This window comes from Panthera onca, chromosome B2 (genome assembly GCF_046562875.1).
Source record: "Panthera onca isolate mPanOnc1 chromosome B2, mPanOnc1 haplotype 2, whole genome shotgun sequence".
In the NCBI taxonomy this organism is placed as follows: Eukaryota; Metazoa; Chordata; class Mammalia; order Carnivora; family Felidae; genus Panthera; species Panthera onca.
The window spans coordinates 1769842-1789126 of record NC_138343.1 but is presented as its reverse complement, the minus strand read 5'-3'; the positions used below and the strand labels follow the sequence as shown (position 1 = coordinate 1789126).

The 19285-nt window shown below is 51.8% G+C and overlaps 1 protein-coding gene, 1 long non-coding RNA gene and 4 other non-coding genes across 6 annotated transcripts; 2 read left to right on the top strand and 4 right to left on the bottom strand.

Moving 5' to 3' along the window:
- Positions 1–118: 118 nt before the first annotated feature.
- LOC132666263 (uncharacterized) lies at positions 119–5039 on the bottom strand. The gene is made up of 5 exons (XR_009604589.3): positions 4612–5039; positions 3154–3432; positions 2754–2885; positions 2389–2607; positions 119–1449 (listed from the first exon to the last, which is right to left on the bottom strand). It is a non-coding gene; the product is annotated as an uncharacterized LOC132666263 (long non-coding RNA).
- On the top strand, positions 1190–1261 carry TRNAA-CGC (transfer RNA alanine (anticodon CGC)). The gene has a single exon. It is a non-coding gene; the product is annotated as a tRNA-Ala (tRNA).
- TRNAA-AGC (transfer RNA alanine (anticodon AGC)) lies at positions 4506–4577 on the bottom strand. Its single transcript has one exon. It is a non-coding gene; the product is annotated as a tRNA-Ala (tRNA).
- Positions 5040–10355: 5316 nt separating the features above from the next.
- Positions 10356–10428, bottom strand: TRNAR-CCG (transfer RNA arginine (anticodon CCG)). Its single transcript has one exon. It is a non-coding gene; the product is annotated as a tRNA-Arg (tRNA).
- Positions 10429–14246: 3818 nt separating this feature from the next.
- Positions 14247–14319, top strand: TRNAK-UUU (transfer RNA lysine (anticodon UUU)). Its single transcript has one exon. It is a non-coding gene; the product is annotated as a tRNA-Lys (tRNA).
- A 2337-nt stretch (positions 14320–16656) lies between these two features.
- On the bottom strand, positions 16657–17512 carry LOC132666248 (protein RER1). The gene has a single exon (XM_060614201.3). It carries the CDS (start codon positions 17420–17422, stop codon positions 16832–16834), a length of 591 nt encoding a protein of 196 aa, XP_060470184.3. The 5' UTR covers positions 17423–17512; the 3' UTR covers positions 16657–16831.
- Positions 17513–19285: the final 1773 nt, after the last annotated feature.

The following is a 19285-nucleotide window of genomic DNA, read 5'->3' as shown; positions in this document are numbered from 1 at the left end:
ATAAATGTTTTACAGATGAGATCAGTCTAGGAGCAATCTCATTTTTTCCCCACAAATACCAATAAGTTCTTTACTAGTCTTTTAAAAATGTTTTAAGTTTATTTATTTAGAGAGGGGGCAGAGGGGGAGAGAGAGAGAGAGAGAGAGAGAGAGAGAGAGAGAGAGAGAGAGAGAGGATTCCAAGCAGGCCCTGTGCTATCAGTGCAGAACTCAACTTGGGACTTGATTCCGTGACCCTGATCATGGCTTGAGCCGAAATCAAGAGTCGATGCTCAACCCACTGAGCCACCCAGGTGCCCAGGTGCCCCCTTTATCTTCTGGTCTTAATGGACAACTTTAAGTCCTTACTCTACCCACTCCTAACCGGCACTCTCCTCCCAGACACATGAATGTCCGAAATTCAGGGTCAGAGATGTCTCGAGAATTCCAGACTCCGCTTGTAATGTGTTTAAGAGACACCCTCAAGGGGCTATCCTGTAGATACTTGAAATATGCCTATCCAAACTCAAACTATTCGTTTCCCCCTTACTGCTCCACATACGGGCCCAAAGCAAAAGCAAATCAACAGACCAGTCACAACAAGGACAAAAAGAACAGAACTGTCTCCCCTCCTCCTATAGTTACTATTTTGTGCAGAAGGCGTCACTATCTGCACAATTCAAGCTGCAGGGCTCCCTAGGTGTATTTGCTCTAGGAAGAGCCCGAGCCCTGTGATTGGACCTCGTTCCTCGTTCTAGATCTCTCCTTTGCCTTTCATCCTTAAATTCTTGTTCAACTCGTCTGGATCCTGGAAGGAACCTCGGAAGCTGCGTGCCTAGATGAGGACAGAGTAGAGGTCGCTGGATCGCACCCGTCAGGGCTGTCTCGTGCTCTCGCCCCCTCAGCGCCCTGCTTCTCAAAAGCCAGCTGAGCCCTCAGGCGGTGACAAGAGGAGGGACACGCTGGCGGTCGATAGGCGGCGCCCTTTCCGTACAGAAGCTGGAAATAATGCAGAGGAAACAGGAAACAACTCCAGGGGCCGCAACTCCGACACTCGTTGAGAGGCTGAGACCCCACTGAGCCGCAGACCTCGTTACAGCGGGTGCAGCCTGAGCTCGCCGAGCTGGGCGCGTCTACTTTCTCCGACGGAAATACAACGTGAGCCGCGGATGCGGTTTTCAGTTTACAGGTGATGCCGCCCCCTGCGGCTGGGGGTGTAGCTCAGTGGTAGAGCGCGTGCTTCGCATGTACGAGGCCCCGGGTTCGACCCCCGGCTCCTCCACCCGTGCTTTTTGTGCTTTTTCCTCCACTGTTACGTCGTTCCCGCTGCGTGGGGTTTGGTGCCCCCCGGGACGCGGGCGTTCTCGAAGAAACGCGGGAGAAGAAGGCACGGCCGCAAGGCCGCCTGAAGCCCCACGGGGCAGCCACATCCACGGGGACGTCTACCGCGGGTCTCACCTGGCAGAACCCCTGAAGAGCAGGGCAGGAAAGGGAAAGAACACGTCTGTGACGTTTCCTGGGTTTGAGGAGCACCATGCGGTCCAAGGCGCGGGGGCCGGGCTCCTCCGCTTCCCCCCCGCGCCCCAGCTCGCCCCCAGGGTGCCCCCCACCGCGCCCCCGCTTCCGGGGACGCCAGGACCGCGCCGGTGCGAACCCCGCCAGGCTCCCGCGGGGTGGGCAGTGGGCGCCTACCAGCCCTGCGGGAGTTTAAGCCGTAATTTGGGAGCTGGGGCGAGACGGTAAGGGACAGGTCCTGGGGTTGGCGGCTCGGTTATTTTGTATTTTATTCCGAATCGGCGCGACTCTCGCAAGTGTACCCAGAACGCACCCTCGAAGACCCCAACTAACCCCGCCACCCCCTCAACCAAAACGCCTCCTGGAGCTAAGTCTCGGGGACCCGGACATTTTATTCTTAAATCTTTAGGTGGATTAACACCCCTCGGAGCACCACACCGAGTCCCGCGGAGACGGGGCCACCGGGGTCTTGGTGGGATGGGGCGGGTGTACAAAGGTCCTGTGTTCACACAGACCAACACTTGTTACAGAGACGGCGCGGACGGCGCAACCGGGAGCATCTCTGCGAGGCGCCCGTCTCCCGCGCGAGCCCCGTGCGTGAGCGCACCAGCCTTCGCCTGCTCCTTTTGTGTTTTCAACCGGGGCGTCGACAAATCTGAAAGATGGTGCCTAAATCCCCTCCTTTGGAAAAACTAAAAGCACGTTCCTCATCGCTCCTCCAGGATCTCGAGAGGAAGCAGGGACCCATCCCCCCCCCCCCCCCCAGCTGGGCTTCCTCCTGGGCTCGCGCCGCAGACGGACCCTGTACCAGCGAGGCCACAGAACTTCCTGCCACGGCCATCGCTGGGCTGTGGTCATCCAGGCGTGTTGGCGACACGCTGCTGGTGAAATTACCTGAGCAAAGGCTGAGCGAGCGAGCGTCCCTTGTGATTCTTCCTCCTGACTCCCGACTGGGCGCAGGAACCAGCAGGGGAAACCGCTGGGACCACCCTCCTCCATTTTGCCACGCGCGGGTTCTCCGGGCACGATCCTGCTCCTGCTCTTTATGGCCTTGGCCTCGCTGTGATTGGTGTGGAGCCCTGGAACTGCCTCAGGGAAGCTCTCGGGCAGCTGCTAAATAAAAGTCAAGACAGACAGTAAGTCCCCCTCGGGCCATGTAATTCACGAGGGCATCCCTATTTGGGATACACTTTTTCCAGGGGGAGGGAGTAGCTGACCCCAGAACCTAGAAGCCGCAGACCCGGACATGCATGGCCCACCTCAACTCAGGTTGGAACCCCAAACGTGCGGCTCCTCCTCGGGGCAGTCTGGCTGTATCACAGATTTCCCGCATCAGTACCCCGGGGCCTTTGCACCGCCAAAGCTTCTCGCTGTCACGCGGGCAGGAAATGCTACAAGAAGGGCACAAAAGGGCAGAACCCGAAACGTTGCCTCAGGGAACTTAGACCCAGATGGAAAGAGGGTACAGATCCCACATAAAAACCAGTATGTGTATGCTGTCACATCGGGTCAGGACCCGGGCCTGGGCCTGCCTTCCGGAGACCCACAGCGAGGCACCAGGGAGGCGCTCTGGACGCAGAGCAAGGACCTCCTCTCAGCAGGTTCACAGTCACAACAGTCCCCCCCCCCCCCCCGGGGGTTGTGGACAAATATTCCAACCTCGATCACCACAGCGGCTTCCCTGCTGTTGTTGGAAGTGATCCCGGATGGTCGGTTCTCCTGTCACTTTCCATCAGGCTCTCTTGTCCCCGTGCGGAACCTGTACCTTCCTGACTCTCTCCTTTGACCGCGTGTCGCTCTCCGGCTCACCCCTGCGCTCCTCTGCCCGGAATCGCCCGGCGAGGCTCCGTCGTCGCTGGGAAGTGGCCGGAGCGCGCGTCCGGAGGGAGACGACCTTGAGGAGGAAGGCGGTGAATAACCCCGTCGCCCCGAGGTGACCTGTGGATCGGAGACAAGATGTTGGAGCAGGACTCAGCGGCTGCCGACCCCCTGGGGACCGTGCGGGGACTTGGCGACGGCGCACATCCCCTTGTCCCCGGACGGCTCCGGTGCGCGCTGACCCCCCCCCCCCACGGGCAGCGGGTGTAGGGGGGCGTCCATAGGATCGAAGCGCCTCCCCAGACCTCTTTGTCCACCGCGAAGGTTCCAGAACCGCCAGCCGGGAAAGCGCGGCCGCGGGAGCTGAAGGGAGCGGAGCTGCCCGAGGAGGCGGCACGGGGGCGAGCGCGGAAAGGAGGAGCGGGCGGTGGCGCAGGACTCGGAGAGGAAAAAAGGGGCAGAGGGGCCGCGGGGTGGGTCTCTGCACCCGCATCTCCACCAGAGCGCAGGCTGCGGTGCGGGGGGGGGGGGTGGTGCGGGGGGGCGCCTCGTCTCTGTTCCCACCCGCAGGTTCCCGTCCTCCTGCGAGAAGTGGGCTCAACCCCGGGTGCCCCACGGGAACGCGTAGCCCCCTTTGCCCCGGCTGTCAGGGCTCTGGGGGCGGCTCGCTACCTCTGGGGGTAACGTTCCCGCTGCGGGTTCAGGGGGCCTCCGAGGCACCCGAAGCGCCCTCCCCTGGACGCAAGCCTAAACACCCGTCACAGGAACGAGCTGGGGTCCCAGCGCCCGGGGCTGCTGACCGACCTTTTGCTGCCCAATCAAGATTCTGGGGGGTGGGCGGGGGTGCAGGGGCGAGTGGGGACCGGACGACCGGCAGGACAGGTGTCTCCTGGGCCAGCAGTGTGTCCACTGAGGCAAGCACAGCTGAGGGAAACGGGGGGCGGGGTCTGAGGTAGTTTCTCCAAAGGCCTCCTTGTCTTCTTCCCACTTCTTAGTAATAATTACGAATAAATCTTAGTAATAACGAAAGCGGTCCCGTGCTCTCCCGAAATAACGAAAGCGGCCCCGTGCTCTCCCTTCGGGTGGATTCTGTACTGTGCGAAGCAGTCTGGTCGGGAGATTAAGGGACAACTAAAGTGCGCGCTTTGCGGAGACGGAAAAGTGCGGGGCCGAGCTACCCGGCTCCAAACGCCTGGAGGTGCCGGGGATCGAACCCGGGGCCTCCTGCATGCTAAGCACGCGCTCTCCCGCTGAGCTACACCCCCTCGGGGGCAGGGGTTTCGGGAATGGCCACTGCACCGTCTGGATCGGTTGGCAGGTCCTTCCACCTCCGAAATCTTCGGACTGAATCCTGCCTCGCAGCTGCGCCCGGGGAGAAACGCGTCCGGAACCGAAGGCCCCCACCTTCCTCCCAAGGCGGCCTGCTGAACCTTCAGATCCCCCTTCTCAGAAAACGTCCTTCTCTGCCCACGAAGCCACCAGACAGACAAAAGGTAGCGCGGGGACACAAGGACGCGCCCCGTGGGCACCCTGGAGACGATCGGCTCCGGTGTGGACTTGGGACAAGAGGGAATTCATTCACAGCACGCGACTCGCCACACGCGACAAGGGTGTGTGTTGGCCACGTTCAGCACCGGCTTTGGAGACGCGACAGCGCCTCTGTTCGGGCGCCGCGGTGGCTCTGGTTTTGAGGACAACACACGAGAGGACACGGCCCTGCCCCGACCGCGTCCCTGCACAAGCTTTCTGCGCACCGAGGGGAGCCTGGGGACGCTGGGAGCAAACTGCGACACAAACGCGCCCTCTGTGACCCCTCCCGAGGCCCGCGCGTCCCCGACTGTGCTCAGTCCCCGAGGCGCGGAGTCGTCACTTCCCACCTTTACGCAAAATTCGGTGCAAATGTTAACGCAGATGCGAGTTTTGGAGAAAATCCTAAACCCTCTGGCCGGAGAGGGGACGGGGAGGAGCGGACAGGTGCCCGCAGAGGTCACGTTGTTACCGCCCTGGAGAGGCCCAGGGCTTCGACCTGGACCCAGCTGAGGAGCGGACCCGCGGAGGGCTGGAGCAGGGCGAGCGCAGGGGAGATGGTGGAGGAGAGAAGAGGCCGCGAAGAGGAGGAGAGGAAGAGGGGGAGGAGGAGGAGGAGGAGGGGGAGGGGAGCGGGAGGAAGAGGAGGGGAGGAGGAGGGGAAGGAGGAAGATGGGGGGAGGAGTGGGGAGGAGGGGGGAGGAGGAAGAAGATGAGGGGGAGGAGGGGGAGGAGAAGGGGGAAGACTGAGGAGGGGTGGTTGGGGGATAGGCCTGGGGGTGGGGGGAGACCGGGAGCATGTGCAGGTAGAAAGTGACCGAGGCCCGGTCCCGCCACGCGGTCTCCAGGCCCCGAGGAGGGAGGTTCGGAGAAGGGAAGTCCCTTCGGCTGGTTTTGCCGAAGGTCCTGGGACCCTGAGAGTGTCCCGCGGCCTGTGTCGCGGCGCACGGAGGCCGCGCATTTCCAGGGCGCAGCCCGGGTCGAGGATCCGCACCAGGAGCCGGGGTCCTGGGATTTGGGGGCGCCACGATGTACGCACCCCACGTGGAAGCAGCGCCGAGTCTAGAAACACGTTGTAACCCGGTTTTCTGCTCGCGCACCTCACCGGCAGCGACGGGTTTTTAGCGCGTTTGGGTTTCAAACACAAGGACGAACGGAGGTGGGGGCGGGGTTCAGCAGTGAGTAAACGGTGTGGTTGGAACGAAGACTAGACACCGCCGCGCTCCCGAGCTTGCCAGGTGCGCACAGGCCCTGAGCTGATCCACCGCTAGCCTCGTGCGCATTCTTTCACTTCCCACGACCTCTCGACCTCTCCGAAACTCTTGTAGGCCGAGGGCTGAGCCCAGGGGCGGGGCGCCCTGGCACTCTTCCACCCACACAACTGCCGTTTTGTTTTACCCCGCGCTGGATGGAAGGACACCTGCACAGAAATCAGGGGCACCCGCGCCCCAAGTCACTCTCGTGTCAGTGTGGTCGCTGAGGGGGACAGAGCTCGGTTACGCGCGCGCATTCACCCTGCGGAGGAATCTTGGCTCTAAACCCTTTTAAACACTCCCTTCTCTTGTATGTCCCGACAGAAGTCATTTTTATTTTGTAAATGGCGTTTAATTTTAGAACAGTAATAGATTTTCAAGAAAAAACCCCTGAGAATGTTAGAGATTTCTTCTATCCCAGCATCCAGTGTCGCTTATGATTCTCTAACATTAAGATGATATATTTGCTAAATTAATAAACCAATTGATATATTTTATTAAATGAATTCCGTAGTCTATTCAGATTTCCTTAGTTTTTAGCCTAATAGCCTTTGTCCGATCCACAATAGACATTACATTTACTTGTATGTGTCTTCAGGGTTGTTGTTGTTGTTGTTGTTGTTTTTCTGTGACAGTTTCTTAGATTTTTCTTGGTTTTGATGACTGTATTAATCAGGGTTCTCCAGAGAAACAAAGCAAGTAGGATACATAGAGATTGTCAAAAATCCAGAAACAGTAAAAATCAAAGCCAAAGCAGTGAAATCGTATTTAGTAAGGGTTTACTGTGCACCAGAAACAGTTCCTGAACTCAGTCTTCAGTTCCAACACTGATAAGAAGCTCAGGGGCATGACATCACAAGACGGCTTATAGAGTGAAAATGAGGTCATTGTTTAACCTTTAAAATGACCGGTTATTACATCGGGGGGGGGGGGGGGGTTCTAGACAGCAGGAGATGGTTAAAAGTGATGATCTTATACCATTTTAGGAAGATGACAAGCTTCTTTTATGATTATTAGAGACATTTACAGGAAATAACCTCCATTAAGTTTTACTTGTATTCATGAAATAAGCTAGATTTGGGTTCACTTATGTGGTTTGCAGGGTTTTGTTTGCTTGGGCGATTTTTGAGGGTATTCTCATTTTATTTTATTGTAACAAGATATATGTAAGAAGAGATTTCATGTGGGAATTGGCTCATGTAGTTGTGGAGGCTGAGAAGTCCTATAATCTGCCATCTACATGCTGGAGAATCAGAAAACCCAGTGGCATCATCAGTCCCAGTTGGAAAGCCTTCCAACCAGGAGCTCAGGATGTCTGAGAATGTAGATTTTCAACATGTAGATTGAAATGTAGATTTCCCAGCTCAGGCGAGAGACAGTCTCCTCTCCTTTGCCCTTTTGTTCCTCTTGGGCCCTCATTGGTGGGGGCAGGTCTGTTCACTCAGTCTACTGAATCAAATGCTAACCTCTCCCGGAAACACTCTCAGACACACCCAGAAATAATGTTTTAGCACTTCTCCCGGCATCCCTTAGCCGGGTCAAGTGGACACACAAGATTGGCCTTCACAATGACTTTGATACTTTAGAGGAACTCTGGTGAGGTATTCGGTAAGATGCTCTCTGCTGGAATTGTCTGCTCTTTTGGACATGATTAGGCTGGGGCGCTGAGTTCTGGGGAGGAAGACCACAAGGTATAAATATTTATATATTTATAGATCTATCTACATATATTTTTCATCACATATTAAGGGTATATATGACTAGCATGACTTATCATTGTTGATGTTAAAGGAGAACTTTTAAGGGTGGCTCAGGTCATGATCTCACTGTTCACGAGTTCAAGCCCTTCAAGCCCTGCGTCAGGGTCTGTGCTGACAGCTGGGAGCCTGGAGCCTGCTTCGGATTCTGTGTCTCCCTCTCTCTCTGCCCCTCTCCTGTTCTTGCTCTCTCTGTCTCTCAAAAATAAATATGTTTAAAAAGAGAGAACTTTTAAAAAATATTGTCTTTGGCATCTTCGAAGCAACTGCTGGACTACACCAAATATTTTTCCCACACTTTGTAGAGAAAAATCCCAAAAGTAATGAGCTGTATTTGCTGTGTCCCACATCGTTAGTTAGCAGAAAAATAATTGTGATGCTTTCTGTTACAAATTCCTTAGTTCAAAAGAGAACAAAAACCCAGCTAAGTTAATTATATAAATAATTGTATATAATTAATTATTACATATAATGGGTAAATGCTTTTTTTTTTTTTAATTTTTTTTCCCAACGTTTTTTATTTATTTTTGGGACAGAGAGAGACAGAGCATGAACGGGGGAGGGGCAGAGAGAGAGGGAGACACAGAATCGGAAACAGGCTCCAGGCTCCGAGCCATCAGCCCAGAGCCTGACGCGGGGCTCGAACTCACGGACCGCGAGATCGTGACCTGGCTGAAGTCGGACGCTTAACCGACTGCGCCACCCAGGCGCCCCTGGGTAAATGCTTTTTAATTTAAATACACTTTTTCTCGTAGGCTCCATGCCCAATGCAGGGCTTGAACTCACAACCCCAAGATCGTGAGTTGCATTCCCCACCCACTGGGTGAGCCAGCCCCCCCCCCCAGGTGTTTTAATGTAAATATATTTGAGCTACTGTGTACAAATCTCAGATTGGAGTGGGAAGTTTCTTGAATCAGAAATGCCAGAGAGGCTCTAGCTTAATGATTTCAAAATTAGTGAACTTTCTCTTGCCAATTGTTAGGTTTTTCAAAACTGCCCCAAAATGACACTGATACTTTATGAAAGATGTGTAGCACAGGCTGATTTCTCTGGGCTTCAGTACCGACATACGACCCCAGTATCTCTATATGTGTTCTCTGCCATGTAACCAAACCTTTCTTGTACTTTTTCACTCATGTTCTCATGACTCCCTGCTCACCTCACAAGAAAAGCAATGATCCAATGTTCCTTGTCTTTGCAGCCGCGTGGTCCTAGGTCCTACTCTGTAGTCTTTGCTACCACACAGGACGGCTGTTTTGCTAAAAGGAAGACAAGATAAGACAGAAAAAAAGGTGGGGGGGAGAACTCACCGTATTTCCATTAAGAAGCAAACACCTACCCAACACTTACAAGTTCACCTTGAGTTCTATTTTTCAGTAACATTGAAGAATGGAACAGAGAGGGAAAGATGAAAGGAGAGGAAAAATAAAGCGCCTAACAGACATAGTTGTTGAGTCTAATTTTGAGTCACGAAACAGACACTAAACAGAGAAGCAGAGATGTTCCAATGGAGCTCCCCTACCTCTCTCTTTGCTTCTGGCTCCCTCCCCCACCCTTCCATTCGGCACCACCAAAACCTGGATCCCAAATCTTTCTGGGTGAGTGGTAAGTGCGTGAGTGGGTGGTGGAAAACGGCAATGCTTAAGGGATAGGAAGTCGTCCAAAAGTGAAAGTTACAAATCATGTGAACAGTTGAAGAAGCAGTTGAAATATTGATCCTTCTGAGATTAGATCAGAAGGGACAGCCTGGGGCTGACTTGGTCCCTGGTTCAGAACCAAGTTTTGGTAAGATGACGCTGGTCTTGGTCAACATCAAGTCCTGTCCTTCACACCTTTTCCCACAAATCACATGATGGAAAAGACCAACACTGTGTGCTTGTAATAAAGACAAATAATGGAAAGATTAGAGAATAATTGACTTACTGGCTTTGACTAAATTCTCAGGGAACGTTGGATCCCTGAGCCCGGATAGTTCAGTCTGAGAAGTAACAGACAGACACTCACTATGAGTGTTCAGATTTCAAGGGCCTCTTCTGGCCTCAGTATCCCCGACCCCTGGTATTTCTTACTCTTGCATAGAAGCCCTTTGAAACCCGGCTTTCCAGAGAAGCATTAACAGTTGGCTTTTCCACCCCTCGCCTCCTTTTCTGGGCCATTATCAGCCAGTTCTAGTGAGGGGCTTTAAGCCGGGAGATCCAGGGCGCGACAATGTTGGTGACTATTCATTCACTAGTGCTTTACTGCTATCTTTACTGATTAGAGGCCACTAGCAAAATGCAGGCTGTTGGTGACTCACTGGCACACAGGCTTGCCAGTTTCCAAAAGACTTATGTTTCTGAAAACTTTACAAAAAGCTTATAAAGACTAACTTTAGGTTTCTGAAGAAACTTTAGGTTTCCGAAGACTTTACAAAAAAGCTTATAAAGACTAACTTTAACTTCTCAGGGGTCCTTCCCATTGCGAGTCAAATGAAAGAGTTACCGTTTCTTGTCCAGCAAGAAAGCAGCGACCACGAAGGGACTCGAACCCTCAATCTTCTGATCCGGAATCAGACGCCTTATCCATTAGGCCACGCGGCCAGCCCATGGGGGGAGGGTTTCCAACCCCACAAGCTGAGATGTCTCCCTTCTAAGATTTAATTTTGTAGCTGGAGGAGGATTTAATTATCAGCCTTCAAACCCCCCTCCCCCCCCCCCCAAAAAAAGGAACAAAACCCCATCCGGGATCGCTAACAACCATTCCTTAGAACAGGTGCACGGAGGGGGACAGAGGGATGTGATTCCTCCAAGGTCTCTGCCTCAGTCGCTGGCAAAGACCACGCGTGGGGGGGGGGGGGATTTGCGGAGGGAGAAATAAGAGCCCCAGGGTCGCTGACCCCAGGGTGGGGGAGCGCCCGGGTTTGGTCGGCCCTGCCCTTCCGGCTTCCTCCGGGGAAAGGCGGCCGCCGCGTCCTGCTTTCGCACGCTGGAAACACTTTACCACAACTCATTCGTGCAGGCGGCGTTAACAACCTGACCCTGCACCCTCAAGGGCAGGGGTCACCCCCAGTGGGGCGGGGTGCTGGTCCCCGATCTCCGTCGGAGGCTGGCTCAGGTGCCTTGTGCTGACTCCCGAAGTGCTCCAAGGTGGGGAGGGGGTAGGGCGCAAACCGCGTGCACGGGCGTCGGCCTCCTGGACCCTAACGGCCCAAGGGCTGCCCCATTCCCGGCACCCCCCGCGCATCGACCCCCCGGAACCACCGGGGGCCACCTCGTGTGAAATGTGCGCGGCCCAGTTGTCGGGGTAGGACGGGTAAGAACCCCCCACAGCCACCACCACCTCCCGAAGTAAAGCAATGACAGATCCTCCCTGTTCCTTATCCTCTGGGTTTCTGGAAGAGTCCAGACAGACCACACTGCTCTTTCTTTTCCTGTGCCCAGCACCGTCTTTCCTCCACTAGTCCTCTCGCCTCTGCACCTGCCGGTCAGTTGCTGGATCCCCTGGGCAGGCAGGGTTAGGTCACGCTGAAGAACCGCTTTAGGCCATGCTCGGGATGGGATGTTCTGTCTTACCGAACTTGCCAGGATGAGTCGCCATTTCTGAGACCAGAGGAGGCTAAGCGTTAAGGCCTGGCCCCGGTGGGTCTGGTTGGACCAAGATGCTTCCAGATGTTTCCTATGCATCTGACTCAGTTGAACTCCTTTCTTTCTGGAGATGGGTTCAGTGAGAAGACTGGATGACGGTCCCTTGGATCCCCGTTTGGGGAGGCTCAGGGCACCGGCAGGAGGAACGGAACCACTTCACCTGCGGGAAGGAGGCCCGGCACCAAAGTTCCTGCGAACTCAAGCTCCTTCACAGGCTGGGAAGGGTCTCGGCTGCGGTTCCTCTAATTCTCCCTTGTGGATTTTGTGCTCAAGGAATAGCAGACAGAGACCTCAAAACGCCACCAAATATTTAAAAACTGGTATTTTTTGTTGTTGTTCAGTTTGGGGGAGGAACAAATTCACGATCCGCATAAGCAGCAGAGTAAGGCTGGTGGACTGGGCCAAACCGTCCACATTTCTTTCTTGCGGAGCAGGCGGCGACGTCAGGACACGAAGACGGGCACAGATGTTTTAAAAATGGTACTAAGCAGCCCATAGGTAGCTTTTGAAAAACATAAACTTTTCTTTCTAGGGATGATACGATTTCCCCCCAAAGCCATTCAATGCTTCTTTCTCTGAGAGTTTTATCCGATGTGCTCCAGGCAGCATTTCTCTAAAAATCTTAAAAATTTTCCATGAACTATTTTGTGAGGAATCCAAGGAGGACTGGAGAGTGTGGAAGTCGTATTCTTGCTGCATCTGTCTGGATATTTTGCTCGAGGACGTGGGTGGCAGAGGGTGTCCCTAGTCAGAAGAGGCCTCTGTAGTTTTGGAAAAGAGTTCTTCCTTCCTTTTTATTTTTATTTTTACTAAATCAGAGGGCCTGCCAAACCCTGGATCAAATATGCATTCACACCTTTAGAGCAAGAATCTCCCAATTTGGTCATGTCAGCCACTTAATTTAGGGCCTATTCTTAAGTTCTGAATTCGGAAAGCGCAGCATGTCCTGTGAGTTGTGATTCGAACCATACGTTTGCTCAATCCCGCAGGAAGAACGTCTGTAGCCCTGGAGATCTGGGCACTGACCCCACGTGCTGTGTGCGCAGCGGGCCGACAATGAAGTCAGGGATAAAGAAATGTCAGGTTTTCTATGCTACCTGCCACCTGCTTGCTCGCTGGTGCAGACACAGCTGGGGAAACAGGGAGAGGAAGTCGCCTGTGGCTACCTTTTCTGAACCTTTCTCTTTTCTCTTTCTCTTTTTCTGATACCTTTTCTCTTTCCGCCTTGCTCTTTAATAAAGCTGAGACTGGAACCAAAGGTACAAGTGCTGGTTTACGTGGAGCTGGCTTGTTATTGCCTCCTGCTGGAGGGATCCTGAGTAAGCTGTATCTCTGTCCTCTCCTCAATCCAATATTCCCTGTGCTGGCTTCACCACAGTTCAGTGGTCCCAAGGCCCTTGGATACACCTTTACTTTCAATATGAGCAGCAGACAGTGAGAGAAGACTGAAGCAGGAAGAGATGGTGAATTTGGAGGGAGGAGAGGAGGAGGAGGAAGAAGAGGGGGAGGAGTGAGGAGGAGGGAGGAGGAGAAGGAGAGGAGGGAGGAGGACAGAGGGGGAGGAGGAGGAGAGGGAGGAGGCGGAGGAAAGAGGAAGGAGAGGAGGGGGAGGACAGGAGGGAGGAGCAGAGGAGGAAAAGGGTAGGAGGAAGAGGGGGAGGGAGGGAGGAGGAGGGGGAGGGAGGGAGGGGGAGGGGGAGGGAGGAGGAGGGGGAGGGAGGAGGAGGGGGAGGGAGGAGGAAGAGGAGGGGGAGGGAGGAGGAGGGGGAGGGAGGAGGAAGAGGAGGGGGAGGGAGGAGGAGGGGGAGGGAGGAGGAGGAGGGGGAGGGAGGGAGAAGGAGGAGGAGGAGGGGGAGGGAGGAGGAGGGGGAGGGAGGGAGAAGGAGGAGGAGGAGGGAGGGAGGGGGAGGAGGGGGAGGGAGGGAGGGGGAGGAGGGGGAGGGAGGAGGAGGAGGGGGAGGGAGGGAGGGGGAGGAGGAGGAAGGGGAAAATCACAGGAACGACAGGAAGGAAGACTTTGGTCCTGAAGGAAGGCCCCAGGTGCGGAGGATGACGCCCAGGCCCCCTGCTTGCTGAGACACCCCCCCTCCCCGCCCCCACTCAGGTGCACCGTCGCAGACACTCGGCGGTTGAGCGCGTGTCTGGACTGATTACCACCCTTGTCTGTGGGTGTTTGGGGGAGGAACGAGGCAGGACGAGGTCGCTCTGTCAGCACTACTATTTCTGAAATCTTTGGGCCGCGACCACCCCAGGGAGGAGGCGCTGCCTTCAGGCCGACCCCGACAGCGCTCCGCGGCTGTCCCCGCTCTCTCAGCCCTGGGACTGCTCGCCCTGCGCGGGGGCGGCGGTCCCACCCAACAGCAGAGGGAGGGGTCCCTTGTGAAACATTGTCGTGCGCCTTCAAGCTCTTCCTCCTTCACAGTCTGCCCCTCCGACGTGTAAGGGTGCAAACAAGGGCCGTGTGAGCAGCGCGCGTGCAAACGGGAAACATTCAGGTGCCGGTGCTTGGCTAGAACCCAGAGCCTCCTCTCTGAAACCTGCCGGCTTCCTGGAGGAGACGGTGCATCTTTGGTTCTGAACAACTGGGGGGTGGGGGACAGAGAGGAGAGAAAAAGAGGAAAAGGTCCCGGAGATTGTAACGTGTCTCTAAGGGCACTTTTTCCCAGTGAGGAGAATTCAAAGGCTGTTATTTGAGAACCAGGACACAAAACCATAGGAAGTGCCCCAATGTGCAAACCAATATTAGATACGCACGGAGAGGGAGTGGTGCATGAGCCTGGATAGCTCAGCTGGCAGAGCATCAGACTTTTAATCTGAGGGTCCAGGGTTCAAGTCCCTGTTCAGGCGTATCACTCTCATTTTGCTCTGAGCACCCAAAGGGTGTAAGAGAGAAGGGTTCTGCTTGCACATTGACTGGAACTTTGTCTACTCTTTGATTTGTAGGCGCCACCTCTATGGAGATTGCTGGCCTGGAGAGTCACACTTTTATGGGGTTTTTAGAGAAGAGTCGTCAGGTGACTGGAAAGAAGAGCAACCAAAACTTCTGAACTCTAAAAACAAGAAAAAAAAATTGACACAAAAATAATTTGAATGACAGTGGCAATTTCATCAGAAACCATAGAGGCCAGAAAGAGTGGCATATTTTTTTTTAATTTTAGAGACAGAGTATGCAACAGAGTGTGCAAGCAGGGGAGGGTCAGAGAGAGAGGAGAGAGAGAATCTCCAGCAGGCTCCCCGCTCAGTGCAGATCCTGATGTGGGGCTTGATCCCACAAACCTGGGATCATGACCTGAGCTGAAAAAAAGAGTTGGACACACTCAACCGACAAGCCACAGGCATCCCAAGATGGCACTTTTTCAAGCGCTGAAAGAAAAGGACTGTCAAACCAAAATACTATATCCAGAGAAAATATCCTTCAGGAATGAAGGGGAAACAAGATACTCCAGATCAAGGAAAACTAAGATAATTGCTCGCAGCAGAACTACCCTAAAACTGCCTCCAGTAAGTTCTCCAAACAGACAGAAAATGATACAGAAAGCAATGTTGGGCATCAGGAAGGAAGAAAATACATTGTAAGCAAGAAACATGGCAAATATAGTAAATTTTCATCATCTGGAGCTTTCTAAGTTAGTGTTTGACAGTTTGAAGGAAAAGGTATAACATTGTCTGACATGGTTCTAATGTATGTAAAAGAAATTGCTAAGACAAGTACATTACAAATGAGGAAGGGTAGAGTGACAAGAAGGGAGGTAAGGTTACTACAGTTCAGACAAAATGGTGACACGAGGATACCGTGGGAAGGCAAATCCACATGATGTAAGTCCTGGAGCAGCTGCTGAGATCTATGCGAAGGGAGACAGTCCAAAAAGCTACACATAAAGGAATATGGAATCCGAAAGATGTACAAGTAGTCCATAAAACAAACAAAAAAAGGAACAAAAAGCGAAAATCGCAGAACCAAGCAGAAGCAAAAAAATAAAATGCCAGACTTAAGCCCTAATGTATCAATAATTGCATTAGATATAAATAGTCTAAGTACACCAATCAAAATACAGATATTAAGAGGGTGGATTAGAAAACATGACCCTGCTGTCTGCAGGAAGCTCAGGACAAATATAAATACAGAGGCAGGCTGAAATTACGAGGGGAAAACAGATATGTCATGAGGGACAGCCGGAGTACCTATGTCATCAGTAAAGTAAGCCTCAGGACAAAGATCATTAACAGAGACAAAAAAGGACATGATATAATGGTAAAAATTGTACATTTACCAAGATGGCAGTCATCCCTGATACACACGCACCAAACCACAGAGCTGTGAAATATGCGAAGAAAAAACTAAGAACTGCTAGAATTGAAAAGAAAAGTAGAGGGGCGCCTGCGTGGCTCAGTCTGTTGAGCTTCCGACTTCCGCTCAGGTCATGATCTAATGGTCTGTGAGTTCGAGCCCCGCGTCGGGCTCTGTGCTGACAGCTCAGAGCCTGGAGCCTGCTTCAGATTCTGTGTCTCCCTCTCTTTCTGCTCTTCCCCTGTTCATGCCCTGTCTCTCTCAATAAACATTAAAATTTTTTTTTAAAAAAAGAAAAGAAAAATAGACAAATCCACAATTATACTTGAAAACTTCAAAACCTCTCTCAGAATAATTGACTGAACAGGAAATGATCAAGCATAAAGAAGAACGCAAAAATACTATTGGTCAACAGAATCCAGGTTTTTTTTCTCATTGTTTTAAATGTTTATTTATTTATTTATTTTTTAAATATAATATATATATTTATAATTCCAGGCCCTCAAAAGCAATCATGGTAGTTAAGAACAGAGTTTTGAGTCATTATGATACAGACCAACTTGAAACATCTCTCGTGAGATGAAATTGGGAAACTGGCATTAGAACCCCAGAGTTACTTGAAAATCACCTTTCGAATGTTCTTCCAAAGCGCAGGAATCAGGTTGGCATCATCATCCAGCTGGGCGACGTGGCCATGGCGTCCAGGGGTGCGGGGGGGGGGGGGGGCAGCTGGGGCGAAACCTGGCTCCTTCCGTGCAGGTCAGTTCCAGGACCACACGACAACTGAGACCACCCGCCCCACCCCTCACCCCACCCGACAGTCCTCCCAGCCTGCAGTTTACTAGAATTCCATCCATTTGAACACTTGAACGTCACTGAAAAATAAATCAATACAATTTGGTTTAAATGTCAGTTTCTTCAAGAACCTGATGTTTCAGTTACAAATAATTGAAGCTCCTTTTTAAAAAGAAAATTCGACTCCCTCGAAATCAACTACTTCATGTGAAGGAAGAAGGCATTGTTACAATGGCGCAGAACCGTCCTCAGACTCTGATGGGTCCAGCTGAGCGCCTAGCTGGCAAACGTCTTGCCCGCGTCTTCCTTCCCCTTGCACGTCCTCTTGCCGTGCGTGAACGGGATGTACCGGTACTTTATCATGTGCTTAATTTGCCTCTTCATGGTGATACAGAAAAGCATGATGAAGTACATCACCAGGATGGGCCAGAACACCGGGACATTGAAAGCCTCAAAGAAGGTACAGGCCATGGCCACGAGGATGCCCTTGGTCGCCGCGTGCCAAAACTTAAACCCCGGAAGCCTTCGAATAAAGGGCCGGAACTCCTCATTCTGTTTGGTTGGTAACGAGGGGCCGTCATCTGAGTCTTCCATCAAGGAAGGATCCACTTTCGGAGAAAGAAAAGCTATGAAAAGGTTGAGGTGGTAGATCCCCAAGGCGTAGGTCACGATGTACCAGCCCTGCAGCAGGTAGACGCGAATCATGTACACGAAGCTCAGGCCCAGCGTCACCACCCATCGCACGGCCGTGTAAGGCGTGGACTTGTCTAGCCAGGACTGATAGATCTGCCTGAGTCTTGTGAAGAATCTGCACACCACAGAAGGTTTCCCATGGACAGAATCTCCCACGCTGTCACCTTCAGACATCCTGTACCTCGTTGCTCCCTGCGGTCGAGCGCGGTCTCCGAGGGCCGCGGGAAGGAGGATGCGGGCAGGCGGCCGCGCAGGCGCTTCGCACGGTCCCAAATGTTTATTTATTCTTAAGAGACAGAGCATGAGTGGGGGAGGAGCAGAGAGAGAGGGAGACACAGAATCCACAGCAGGCTCTGGTTCCGAGCTGTCAGCACAGAAACCAATGCAGGGCTTGAACCCAGGAACTGTGAGATCAGGACCTGAGCCGAAGTCAGACACACAATCAACTGAAGCCACCCAGGCACTCCCAAAACCCAGTTTTCTTATCCAGTTTTATTGAAATGTACGTGACATAGAGCACTGTATACGTTTAACACATACAGCGTAACAACTTGAGTTACATGTATTGTGAAATGATTATCGCAATGACTTTAGTTAACATTCATCATGTCATAGATACAAAAAAAAAAGAGAAAATATGTGTTTCTCTTTGTGATAAGAACTGTCATAAGAATATATATATATATATATATATATATATATATATATATATATATAATTTGAGGGGGGAGGGGCAGGAGAGAGAGAGAATCTTAAGCAGGCTCCATGCTCAGTGCAGAGCCTGACAACGGGCTCCGCCCCACGACCCCGGGATCATGACCTGAGCTGAAATTAAGAGTTGGAGGCTCAGCTTACTGAGCATATTTGTAAAAATACTATTGAGTCTATTTTGAAAATGACAGAAACTGATTCATCTGGCAGAAATTCCCTTATCTGACTTACAGAGCTGGTAGAACAGGATGATAAGAAAGAAGGGATGGACTTCACTGAGGAAGAATCTAGAAAAGTATCAAACACAAAGATCTTTGAGTTCTGACGTGTGAGTGTGTGTGCATGTGTGTAAAATGCTGGTGGTGGCAGGACAAGAAATGTAGTGAGCTCTCTGGTCACATAAAAGCACAGTTAGGAAAGTCTCCAGCATTACTGAGTGATGTTTCTTTGCATTACACCAGGAAGAATCTGGATATTGGTTGGATTCACGATATTTATACTAAGGACGTGGGCTTTGTTTTTCCTGTTTGCCCCATGAGCACCATAGGAACTGTTTATTGAATATCTATTACAGTAGCTGGACTGTGTACGCACAGTGCTATTGGAACGCCCATGTTTGTAGAGGTATTGGACAGTTTCTCAATAGAGAATCTTTTAAAGATGTAAACATTGTGTTCAAGGCAAAGAACACACTCACGCCCTGTTATATGTAATTCAGGAAGCCTACAGGTAACAAGACTGTATTGCACATATGAAACTTACTACCAGTAGATCCTAGAAATCGTCATCTCAAGAAAAAAACTGTAACTATGTGTGGCGATGGATATAATAAGTAGACTTCCTGCGATGATCATTTTGCCGTGTATACAAATATCAGATCATTATGTTGTGCACCTGAAACTAATATAGTTTTATAGGTCAATTATATATCAATTTAAAAAGAAATAAATGTGAAAGAATAGATTTAAAGAATAGAGCTAAAGTGTCACCATTGTTCCACCATCATGGTAATGATTGATTACCATAGAAAATTTATCCACCTATTTTGAAACTGTGGGTAAAAGGGGGCACCTGGGTGGCTCAGTGGGTTCAGTGTCTGACTTCAGCTCAGGTCATGATCTCACAGCTCTCGGTTCAAGCCCTGTGTTGGGCTCTGTGCTGACAGCTCAGAGCCTGGAGCTGCTTCGGATTCTGTGTCTCCCTCTCTCTCTGCCTCTCTCCCGCTCATGCTCTGTCTCTTTCTTTCTCTCTCTCTCAAAAATAAGTAAATATTTTTTTTAAGTGATGGATAAAATTTTGGTGAGGAATGAAGTACTTGTTTGACCT